The sequence below is a fragment of the Macaca nemestrina genome, chromosome 2, assembly GCF_043159975.1.
Source record: "Macaca nemestrina isolate mMacNem1 chromosome 2, mMacNem.hap1, whole genome shotgun sequence".
Lineage (NCBI taxonomy): Eukaryota > Metazoa > Chordata > Mammalia > Primates > Cercopithecidae > Macaca > Macaca nemestrina.
In genome coordinates, this window is record NC_092126.1 from 152201413 (window position 1) to 152213821 (window position 12409).

At 54.4% G+C, this 12409-nt stretch overlaps 1 protein-coding gene across 2 annotated transcripts in view; it reads right to left on the reverse strand.

Annotated features, from left to right (window-relative positions):
- LOC105477739 (nucleoporin 210) overlaps positions 1-12409 on the reverse strand; it is a 106082-nt gene that overhangs the window by 18926 nt on the left and 74747 nt on the right. For both annotated transcript variants that reach the window (XM_011734435.2, XM_071092243.1), the window contains exons 21-28: positions 7912-8040; positions 6724-6851; positions 6476-6611; positions 4942-5004; positions 4560-4739; positions 2485-2565; positions 1442-1573; positions 110-268 (exon numbers count right to left, since the gene is read on the reverse strand). In XM_011734435.2, coding sequence (XP_011732737.2) covers positions 110-268; positions 1442-1573; positions 2485-2565; positions 4560-4739; positions 4942-5004; positions 6476-6611; positions 6724-6851; positions 7912-8040 — 1008 coding nt within the window. The remainder of the gene's footprint in view (positions 1-109; positions 269-1441; positions 1574-2484; positions 2566-4559; positions 4740-4941; positions 5005-6475; positions 6612-6723; positions 6852-7911; positions 8041-12409) is intronic.

Consider the following 12409-nt stretch of genomic DNA (forward strand, 5'->3'; position numbering starts at 1 on the left):
CTTCTCAGGTCTCCCAGCCTCTGCCCATGCAACATGTGGCTCTGGAGGAGGATTGGGCAGCTGGCACTTCCTCTCCCCCTTCCCTGTGGCCTGTCCACCTGCCTCCTACCTGGACTTGGATCTCATCCGAGAGTTCTCTAGCCAGGCCATACAGCTGCCCCGATGTGGGGTCCACAGCCTTGACCACCACCCTCAGCCCGGTCCGGCCTTTCACCCGGCCAAGCACGTTCATGGCAAAGTTGTACTGTGACGGGAGTCGGATTGACGCCTGGAAGACATCAAACACATTTTCAGGTGTAAGGCCCAGGTCCCTGTGTCCTCAAAAAGGTAGAGCTGGACAGTAGGCCCAGAACCCCCAAGCCCTCCTCCTGGCAGCTGTTGGCCTATTCTCAAGGGCCCTGCCTTCCTGCCCGGGTTGGGTCTGCTAACTCCAGAGCTGTGCAGACCCGGCTTCCCCAGCATGGGTGCCCAGGTCCTGCCCTGCCTGCATTGCACAACGTGCACAGATGCATTTGGAAAATACTGGGCCCACCCACATAAGCCAGGGGCCTTCATGACAGGTTGTCCCTCAGACTTCAGTGCTTGTAGGTCACCCAGAGTGATGCTGGGTTTTGCAGTGTGTCCCTGCAGACTGCTTTGTTTTAGGATATCTGTTAATAAGTCTCACTGCTTGTGCTCCATGGGGGCAATGTGGGGGAGCCCCCAGGCACCAGACACAGGACCCTGTTCCCACTGAGTAGGGTTGTGGGGGGCATTAGTCCTACACTAGACAAGCTTCAGACAGCCTTTAGGGAATCCCATCCCTGGGCCTGGGCCTCTTTCCAGGCCTCCATCCCCACTGTCCCTGAATGAGGCAGGGAGCGACCTTTCAAGCCACCCTCCACTTGGGTCCTGTGTGTCCAAGACCCACCTGGGCTTGAGCCTAGAGTCACAGGGGCTGGTGTCCAGTCCCATTTCCCCACTGGCTTGCTGGGCAACCCTGGGCAAGTCCCTTCCTGTTTCTGGCCTCAGTTAACACAGAGGGACTTAGTAGTCTCCCCGGCACCTTCCAGCTCTGACATCTCAGGAGGAGCCAGGGCCCCTCGCTGGGCTAAGGGAAGGGGAGTTTGGCCTCTGGGATGAAGCAAGAGAAACCGAGGGCTGCCAGGCATCATCTCAGAAAATGGTCAGAAGCTGCAGACTCTGACCTCCCAGGACTTTTGTGACTTCCTCACACGGCCACTTCTGTCAGGAGAGGCACCTACTCACTCTGTCTGCGTGGTTAGCATTTGAGAGAAGGGAGTCCCGATGAGCCTCGGGAGAGGGAAGAAAGCGGGAGGGCCTCTCTAGGTGTGAGGATGAGGACCTCCTCTGAGACAATGTGGCGGGAACCCTCCCTGACCCTCGGGGTGCTGGCCTGGGACAGGGCTGGGAGGTGAGCTCTGGGGGGATGGTTACCTACCTCGTGGTGCCGTCCTCGGAGGTCCAGGACGTCCCGCTTGGTGACAGACCAGTGGAAGGTCAGGCCTGGCACGGCATTGCCAAAGGAGAAAGGGTTCTGGTGGTTGGTGATGCCAGTGACATATACGGGCATCTGCAGGAAGAAGTCAGAAGCAGTAGTTCCCAGCACTGGGAATGCCCCCAGAAGCTTTGCTGCCTCCTTCAAGCAGTAGGAGACGAACCCAATTCTTCCCCAACCAGAGAAGAGCACGGCACAGGTTTGGGAATTTTGATGAAATATCAAACGAGCAAACCAGAGGTGGGACTGTTTTCCCCACACTGTCCCTCCCCTGCAGCAGGCTGTGCCTCTCCATGGCCAAGAGACTCATTTCTGGAAGGAGTCCCTGGAGCTCTAGGAGGCCATGGGTCCACCAACAGCACAGCTCGCACTGCCCCACAGTACTGGTTCCTCCAGGCCCCTCTCTCCTAATCTAGCTGGGGTCCCTGCTCACAGGGCATGCGTGGGTGCGGTCCCCAGCTCCTTTAGTCTCTTATTTGCTGAGTTGGCTTGAGGGCACAGGTGGAGGCAAGATGGCAAAAGGCCACAGCAGGTGCCGTGCCAGGCTGCCCAGTCCACTCCCAGTGCTGCCACTTCCTAGCTGTGTGGCCCTGGACACGGGCCTTAAGCTTTCTGTGTGTTCATTTGTTCATCTGCAATACCAAGATGGTTCTGACACTAACCTCCCAGGGCTGCTATGAACACCAAATGGATTAATGTCCAAGACAGCATGGAGTGGAGTAAGCACCACGGTCACTGTGCTCCTGTTAGGCATCTGGTGCTATTCCAGATGTGGGAAGGTGACAGGACAGCAGGAAGCAGGCCTTCCATCAGTGGCTACCAGAGAGCAATGGAGGGTGTCTCCCTGGGTGGGGACAGGTGAGAAGCAGGCCCTAGATACCCGGGCCAGGGAGATGGAGGAGGTGGAGAAGCACTCTAACTCGAGGACAAGGTTCCAGCAGTGGCTCTTCGGGAACCAGCATTCAGAGCCCAGGAGGTCAGCTCACCTGGGTGCCTGTCCTCATCCGCATGATGGGGGCGCGGATTCTCACGGCCCGTAGCAGCAGCACCTCCACCTGCACGAGGTCCTGGGGAAAGAGGCTGGCACTTAGGTGCGGGGATGCTGTGCTGGCCAGGGATGTTTCAGGAAGGGACCCCTCAAGGGAAGGAGGCTGTGGCTCAGAATCTGTGGCGAGAAAGCCCTTCAGGATGACCAGCACCGTGCTCCTCTGCCCCGGGAGGCCTGGCTTTGTGGGCGGCTTGTCCTTCATGGGCCAGCCACTGCCTCTCCCAAGGTCCCATAGGTCCCAGTCCAGTCCTCTGAGGCTGCCGCCCTGTCTGATCCAGCTGCTCCGGGTCAGCACTGCAGACTTGGGGCCGGGAACTGGTGCCTGCTCTTCCTTAGGCCTGGCTGCCCTCAAGCAACAGGTCTCCAGGCCCTCCCAACCCCAAATCCAGCCTGCCTGTCTCTGACTGAGCAGAGTACAGGGACGAATGCAGCAGCCCTGTAGAGTCTGATCAGAATTTATAACCTCCTTCATTCTCAACTCCACACTCCTATTAATCTGGCCAAAGACTAACTCTCCTGGCTTCCTCCTAGTGCTGCTGAGTCATGCTGAACTGAGGCTATTAAAACCCTTAGGCCCTTTGACGTGCTCATGCTGAGCCCATCTTCTGAGCCTCATGACTTGGGCTAATACCTGGCACACAGTAGGTGCTTGATAAAAACCCATTCCCCTCCTTTCACTCATCCTTCTGCTCAGTCTCCTCCTGCTCGTCCTGGCCTACCCCATGGCCTTGGGGTGCTGGCTGTGTGACCTGGAATGGACAGATGGAACTGGAAGCATCTGACCAGAATCACATTCCAGGCATGGACAAGGGGCCACAGGTGAAGCCCCTGCCTGCCTAAGCTCAAGAACATGCCTTTCAGATAGGGCTGGTGGTGCAGCCCCTCCACCTGCCAAGACCACCAGGGCCTTTCCCCAGCACCTCCCCAACTCGCCAGATGGGGGACCTAGAAGAGAGGGTGCCCAGCAAGGTTAGACCACAAAGACAAGGAAAACACAGGGTCCTGTGCCCCTCTTGCTGAATTTCTAGGAAGCTGCCCTTTACCTACGCCCTTAGGAGAAAAACCAGCCAGCTCCTGAGGATGCACTCCTTTTTAGAGGAAAAAAAAAAACAAAAAAACATACAGTCTCCTGTGGTCCTGAATGTCACGCTCCAGGAAGCCCATCTGAACTCTGCCCCATCCCTAGGACAGGTTTTTACATCCCCAAGGCTTTCTCTTTGTCTTCAAAATTGACACACACTGGGAAAAGGAGTAAATCAATGAACTCAGTGATCAAAGTCAGCCTCTGAGAATAAGGACTTCCCTGCACCCTGTCTGGGGCAGTGCACTCGCCAGCTCCTGGGGCGCTGTGTTTACAGGCTCTGAACTCAGGACTGCACGGACTGCTTCCAGGGGACCTAGTTCTCATGAGGAATGGGATGACTGACTCTGAAACGGGTTTCGGTCCACAGTTGCATTACACATCACAGAAGGCTCTTCTTACAGACCAAGTTTCTGGCGCAGCTGTGAGTAGAACCCCAAAGCAGCCTTCCAAGATGCTTCAGCAAGTCACTGCTGGCGAAGCAGGTCAGGCAGAATGCAAAGGCCCTGATTTTAGCCCTGAGCCCTGAGAGGACTCAAGGAGATGAAGGCAAAGTGCTCAAAGCAGCGCCTGCCCTCACCACGAGTGCCATCATCCTCTACTGGAAGGGCCCTTTGGGGCTGGGGGTTGCTGAACACCCTGCCCTGTAAGGAGCAGCTGGAAGGACTGGGAGACTCAACCTGGAGAAGAGCAACCTCTGGGGGTCTGGGTGCATATTGGCAGGGCTGTCCTGCACCAGGGTCCCTGCAGGGACTGCAGACCCAGAGGGCCGAAGCAGTACCCTTGGAGAGGGGTGGTACTCAGAGGCAGAACCCAAACACAGTAAAGAGGCTTCTGTCCCAGGCACAGCTGCCTTGGGAAGCAATGGGCCCATCGCCAGAGCTGGCCATCCCAGGGGGTTCAGAGAGTGCCAGTCTCCAATAGCCTGTTACCTGAGAGATGATGACCACCTTGCCAGTCTCTGCATCCACTGCCTGCACGAGCCCAGACACAGTGCCGTTCCCGACGGCGAGGCCTCGTACCAGCCCGGCAGCACTCACCAGTGCAACGCTCTCATTGCTGATGGAGAAAAGGATGTTGGACTGAGGCTGGGGGCCGCCCTCGGAGGTGACCTGAGCAGGGAGGAAAGAGCGGTGTGTCAGTGCCCGTCATGCCAGGCAGCCCACGCCTCCCACTCAGAGAGCCAGGGCCCCAGTGCAGGCAGCTTCTGCCTTCTTCTCCCAGTCACTGCATGCAGGGCCACAGGTAGCGTGCCTGGAACCGGGTGGTGGCCTGCACTAGGGCTGGAGCAGGACATGGCCTCTCGGCTCTCACCTGCATCGTGGCCCCGATAAGCAGTGTCACCTTCCTGGGCATCAGCCTGAACGGGGGAAAGACCTGTTGGGAGACACAGGAGAGAAAGGACTGCTGTGCCCCAAGCCCACGGCACTGAGCATAACTCATGTGCTACATGTTTCATGAGAGGAAAACTTGGGGCATGGACATCACCCCTCTCTGAGCAGTGACCAGAAAGGCCAGGGTCCTGGGCCAGTGCTGGGGGCTGTCTCCCAGTCACTGGCCGAGGCTCCCTGGTTCTCTGGGGTGTGTTCTTCTGTCTGTGACTGTGTTTCACTTTCCCTAGATGCTAAACTCCAAAAGCTGGGCCGTCCCCTTGGAGGGATGGCTTTTATGCAGTTGAGTCATCCCCTCAGAGCAGCGGTTCTCAGTGTGTGGTCACTAAGCAGCAATGGCAGCAGCGCCCGGGGACACATTAGCAATGTATATCCCCAGCCACCTGGCCTGTGGAGCCAGAGGTAGCCCCACAGGGTAGCCCCACCAATATGGGAGCACCCAGAGCCCCAGAGGTTGCTCTTCTCCTAGCACACCCTCCGGATTAGCCTGGGAGGAGACCAGGGATGTTGATGCCACTCTGTGGAGCAGGTGAAGCCCCCACCTGCTCCTCCTGCAACCCCTACAAGTGCCTGCCTGGCAGGAGTAGGTGAGTGAATGCAGGAGGTGGCCAGGGTGCTACTTGTGTGGGAGTATCGGTCTCTGCAGCTGCGCTATTGATGGGCAGAAACAAATTTCTCATCACCAGAAGAAGAAAGGTGCGCTTCCATCTAGAGACACAGATGGCACCCACCTGCTTTGGATCACAGATTAATGATGCTCACCAGCCCCAACGTGGCCCAGACGCAGGGAGGATGCTGGCAGGGCTGGTTTAATGCTGCTGCTGTGTATAGACTTCAAATGATGCCTGGGCCACAACTGCTGTGGCCTATGGCTGCAGTGGGGCTCCTGTCATAACCTAATCTCCCGAGACAACCCCATACCACACACTGAGCCGGTGTGGGGACCTCAAAGCACCTCTCATCCAGGAATCACCTACTTCAGGAGTTCCCTTTATGATACCTCTGCTCACACAGCCCGTGACAGGTGCCCAATGCCCTCGAAGCGCCTGTTCTATGGCTCAGGATCAATGGTTAAGGAGTTCTTCTACACATGAGCCAGCATCTGTCTAAGCTTCCGCCCAGTCAGTGCTTTCTGGGAATGGTCCTGGTGTGTCCCCTTGCCATGTGACCAGGCACACCCCTTCTCTGAGCCGCACAATCCCCCATGTCACAGAGGAAAAGTAAAGTCACTTGGACCCCTCCCTCTGGTTCTGCCGGTCCAACTTTGTTGCCTCCCAGAGCCCTGGAGCTAGTAACAGCTGCCTTTTGATGAGAGGACATTGTGGGGCACAGACTTTTATATGGCTTCTCCACAGTAGCTTCCTGGACTGTACTATAAAGATACCCCCAACTATAAAGACACCTCCAACCCCCAGCACTGGGCTGATCCCACATAGTGTGGGAAGAACCCGTCTTACTTCAATCTGTTGTGGGGCTGAGTTGATTCTCTGTCCAGCTTTATTGGTCACACTTGCAGTTAGACTGGTCTGGCCGATGGTCACGCCGTGGATGAGGAATGTGATGGTGTAGTTGTCAAGGACTTCATCAAGGGCCCTGAAACAGAGGGAAGGGCTGGGACTTCTCTAAGACCACCCCATGGGAAAGGCTGCAGCTGGGATCAGCACTGTCTCTGAGGTGCCCTCCTCTGACCCCTAGGAGAACTCACACCAATGTAATGATCGGGGAGGCTGCTTGGAGCTTCAGGTCCATGAAGGGGAAGTATTTGGCCAGGAAGGGCTTCTTGTGCAAGTCCAGCACACGGACGTATGCCTTCACTGTCTTCCCAATCTCCACCTGCATCATGGGGACAGAGGTTCAGGGGCGGCCTCCAAAAGACCAATCCTACCATCTATGGTGCCCCATGACTTTCTGAGATAGCATCACCAACCTCAATCCACAGACCTGGGAATCAGGAGAATCACCCAGGTTGACTTCTGGACTATCAGCCAGTCACCAAATGAAAATTGATGAGGGGGAGCTTGGGGATACTTAGAGGCATAAATTCCACATTCTACTCTTAAATAACTAATACACTAATTAGGGAGATGAAACACCACTCCGAACAGCAGCATCCAGTAGGAGCTCAATAAATGCTGACTGACTGAACAGCTCACACCTGGCAGTGTATAATACAGTAAGAACTTTAGGAAATGAGAATCAGAAATACACAGTGAAGAAACAGATGATTAGCAAACAGCAGTGAAAATGAGACTATAGGAGGAGTATATGGGGCTGGGCAGAGCATATTAGCTTCTTAAGGAGCCTAAGCCGCATGAACACTCCCCTTTTAATTACCAGCCCTTCTATCCACTGAGGAACCTGATTGCAACCCTCTGAAAGCCCAGCTTCAGCTACCTCAGATATTTGGAGTAATAAAAATTCCCTATCGATGTGAAAGATAAACCGAGATCTATTCCTTGTCTCTTTTTTCCATGGTGCTTGGCATGGGTGAATTGTGCTCATTTGCCACTGAAACCCCAGAGAACCCAAAATCTATATTCTGGGAAGAAAATTCATGCTCAGCAGGGCATGTGCCTGGCTGGTTAATAACCTACACCGGCCAGAAGACATGGAATTCCCAGGTCATGGCTAATTTAGAGACAACTTCCAGCAGGATTTACTGCCAAGCCTCATGGGGATGTCACCTGGGATGAAGAAGTCCCTTACTGAAGGGACTCTGGATCCTCCACATGGAGCGAAGGAGATGGGAGACAGCTCTGCAAGCTCACAGGGGAAGGGATGCAGACTCCAGGAGCAAAAAGCAAAGGCCATGCAGAACATTCTTCCCACAGTCCCCTCCCTCCCAGTTCCTGCAGGTCAGCCGAGGGTGCCCCATCATGAAGCTTCCACTGACCTTGTCAACCACACGGATGTACAGCTCCTGAATGTCCGACACGTAAACCACAGCCTTGGCTGGGGCTGGGAAGACGAGGCACAAGTCATGGATCATGATGGTGGATGAGCCCGGGAGCAAAGGGTGCACCTGCAACGTTGGGGCAGGGGTGGAGGGGTGGGTGCTGGGTTATGCAGCTGTAGGGTGCCCCCCTGCTCAGGTCCGTGAGCAGCACCTCGCCCTCAGCACAGCCTGTCACCTCATGGGATGCCAGTGGCAGAGTCCTCCAGGCCAGCACTGGGAAGCAGTGGACAAGGGAAATCCTACACCAGATGATGCCCTACCCACCTCTTGTCATAAGCCCCACTGCTGGCCAGGAGATGGGCTTGGGATATAACACATTAGTGCCAGGCTGGATCTCACAGAGCATTGATCTCCACTTGCATATTTTACAAAGAGAAGAAAATGGAAGCTGCTCCAATGGGGCCAGTCAGCAGCCTTGGGACATGCACCAACTTCAGGGCAGAGTGAGGATGCAGTCCCAGGATGCCACATCCTGAGCTGGCCACCTGCTGCTGCAGCCCTGGTGGTAGAGAAGCACTCTGTGGGGTCTTCTGTGAAACTGCAAGTCAGGGGCTGGCAGAAAACGAGGCAGATGCTTTCCAATGGCAGCTTGCACAGGAAGTCCCAGCAGACTGATGGAACCACAGAGCCTGGGAGCGGCCCGCAAGGCCACCCCAGTGTGAGCTATGTGCATCTTGCTCATCTTTGTGTCTCATCCCCAGCTCTGTGTGAAGCAGTGACTACCAAGGTGTTGTGAGTGAATGAACAAATCAGAGCTAGTTTTTTCCAGTCTTTTCACTGCCAAAGACCCTTTTAACATTTATTTATTGTATTTATTATTTTTAGAGACAGGGTCTCATTCTGTCCCCAAGGCTGGAGTACAGTGACGGGATCACAGCTCACTACAACCTCAAACTCCTGGGCTCAAGGCAAGAGCCCACCTTTTAATCCTTTTCTCTCTACCCACTTTTAGGGATTCTACCTTCAAGACTCTCTCCCCTAAGAAAGTACATCACAATCACCCTCTGAGGCTGCAGAAGATGGGCATTCACACAAGTAACGTGTCTGTTTATGATGGAATTCACACAGCTTGTCTTAATGCTTAGACGCGTATTTCACCCAGGTGATCTTGGAGCTGGGTAAGCAGGGACAGGCCATGAGGCAAGTCTAGCCAGCTGCCCCACTCCTCTGTCGGGGCCTGGCTTTGTTGCTTGCTCTTTGTGGTCTCGTATTCATGGGGTGGGGAGCAAGGGGTTTTAAAGTAAGCACTTCAGGATTTGCAAAGCTAGAGTTTCAATATCAAGAAGCTACAAAAATAAAATAAAATAAAAATAAGGTTTCTGACCCAAAGGTGACAACCAAATAGGATCACATCACACCCAACATCAACCTTTCAACAACTGTCCAGTGCTCTGAGAATGAGCTCAAAGCCTTAGCACGCCCTGTAAAGCCTGGTATGGCCCGGCCCCTGCCTCCGTTCCAGATTCCACGCAGAGCACACTCCCCCACTACACTTATGCTCCAGCCACACAGGCCTTCTCTCCCACTCATACAGACAGCTAGCTGCTGCCTGCCTGCCTCCGGACCTCGCAGCCCACCTTAAAGACCTGGACTCTTTCCCCAGCCTCCACCTGCTGGCTCCAAGTCATCCTTCAGGCCCAGGTCCAGTGTCTTTCCTCAGAACAGTCTTCCCTCATCCATGTCAGCTCCTCCAGCATCTCTCCCCTCTCTCAGGGGCTGGGCCTGCCAGGTGCCATCAGTGTTGATGGGACCCAGAGTGCACTCGGCCTTCCCCTCCAGGCTGTCACCAGCACTCACATGCCCTTGGGACTCAGCTCAGCATCTGGTACAGCCTAGCCTCCTATAAACATGTCTTGATTGGATGAAGATCCAGGGCCGCTGCTCTGAGTAATTCTGGATAAGGTCATGGAACCTGGAGCTCCAGCCTGCTCAGCTTTACAGAGTAAAACCAGCTTTGTTAAGACTTGGAAATTCTGAAAATCGCCTGCAAATCTAATGGACCTTCACTTATTTGGAAAGTGCTGATTCTGGTCCAACCTCTTCAACGTACAAATGAGTTAACTGAGGCCCAGATGACAGGACAAGGATATGGCTTTGAAAAGGCAGAGCTGGGGATAGAACCAAATACCCTAACTCCCAATTTAGGCTCCTCCCCTGACTCTCCACTTCCCAGGGGAATGGGGCTGGAGGCCTCCTGCAGCCAGAACGGAACTATGGTGCTGGGGAGAGTGGATAAAAGCAAAGGCCTAGCTGAGAAGGGCCCAAGCCCACGGCTGGCTGGGGGTATGGAGGATCAACAAGCTGGCCCGAGCTGCACACACCACCTGTATAATGATGGGTATATCAATACACACAAAGCATGCCTGGGTTATTCCACACAATGACTTACAGTAGGTGAATAAAGATCCTGGAGTAGATGTCATGCTTATACTACCGAACAATAGCTTCGTGACTGGAGCCATCGCCACATGAGCCTAGTGTCAGGTATGGGCTGAGAAGCAGGGTCCAGGAGCCACCAGGTTTCTGGTTTTGCTGGGGCTGATTCACCCCAGGTTATTACATTTCTCTCAAAGAAAACTCATTGAAAAATTACAGAGAGTAATGACAGCTTTCTTTGAGAACCCAATTTAAGTCTCCAACCTGAAACTCCTACTATAGTTACTGCTGTCAGGAGTGGGCAGGTCCCTCACGATGTGAAGAAATTCCATAGTGCACTGACTGAGGAGCCTCACGCAGGGCAACACAGGGTAATGCAGGGAAGGGCTTTTTCTCTTTCTTTTTTCTCCTTTAGAAGAACTATCTTGCACTTTTTAAACAAAGACCTAAAATGGCAGTGGGGAAATCAATTGCTCTTCCACTTGATTTCCTAGGGGATGGGCATCCAGCCACCATCTCTGGAGCCCTCGAAGCATGGCCTGCCCCTCAGGCTGGTGCACAGTGGCTAAATGTACCCCACAGAGATGCTGTAAGGGGGCGCCCACTAGGCCACTCTGGAGGCTTGGGTAATGGAGGGCACTTGGCCGCTAGCTGGTGGCAGAGCGGGACCCTGCACCCGCTCCTAACTACACTGTGCATGGTGGCTCACACCACACAGCTTCTCTGTGCTTTCCAGACACATCTGCTTCTTGATTGACACACGGGAGAACGTTTGCAAGGGGAAAGAGGTAGTGGTGACCCATGCCCAGAATGAATTTTAATTTTTGAGTGTTGAAGGTGCCACCTGAGAACACTGGGAAACACTGAGCCGAGGGGAAAGTTCTGTCAAGTCAGAGATGACAAATGTGTCGTTGCTCATTAAGACGCTGAGTGCAGCCAGAGGCAGCTCTGCACACGTGGGACTGAAACTGTCAAATACCTCAGAGCTTGCCAGGCCCCAAGGCTCTGCCCACATCATCTCAGCCCCCACTTCCTGGAGCCCTGATCACATTTCAGACTTGTCCCCTGACAGGTGGCGAGTGCAGGGGATAAGGGACCTTGCAGCTATTTTTGAATGTCACAGAGCCACTGGCTTCCATTTCCTGCAGGCTGCTTGTCAATGTCACGTGATGGGCCAGACAGTGCCAAGTGAGTGTGCCCCTGATTACCCGCCCTCAAGGCCAGCAGGGAAAGACCTAAGCTTACATGAAAAGCATAGGCACTGAGTGGGGCCCTAGCCTGGGTGCTGGATGAAACTTCACACAGGGACGTGGCCAGCCCTGTGATCTTCCCAAGGGCGAGGACTGGGGACATGGACTACTGTCCACAGATCAGTCTCAGGGAAAAGGAGGATGCACCTGACTTCAGGCCCTGCAGTTGCCAACCACTCCCCACTCATCCTGGACACGCATCCTCACCTGAACAATGGCCCCATGACTGGCTGCGCCTCACAGGACCCAGGAGATGGAGAGACGCAGCCACAGCTCATAGGACCCAGGAGATGGAGAGACGCAGCCGCAGCTCACAGAAGCCGGCCCCCCCTGGCTTCATTCTCTCCTGAATCCGCAGTGCCCAACACAGCACCTGGCACACGATACGCACTCTAGTGTCGCTGAGTGCACGAATTAATGGGAAATGTAAAGTGCCCAGCAGGCTCCTTCCCCTGCTCTGGTCATCTCATGGGTTCTGCCTGGAGGACTTGATTGAAATGTAAAGAATCATTGAGAAGGAAACCCTAGGTTTAAATAGGATAAACACTCCCATGTGCAAACCAGCCGAAACAAAATAAAGGCCCTTACAGAGCGTTCTGGGGCTGCGTGAGCAAAATTCATCACAGCCCTGCATAGCCCATGTCCACTGTGTGGGGATAAAAACCTCCAAAGGACCCCTGCTGTGTGAGCCCCAGAGAGCCCCCCAGAGACACTCCAAAGCCACAATGCCTGCAAGCCATCTTTGCGTGCTGAATATGTATCAATAGGAAGGAAAGAAACCCTTTCTGTGAGCTAACTAGGGAGTGCTG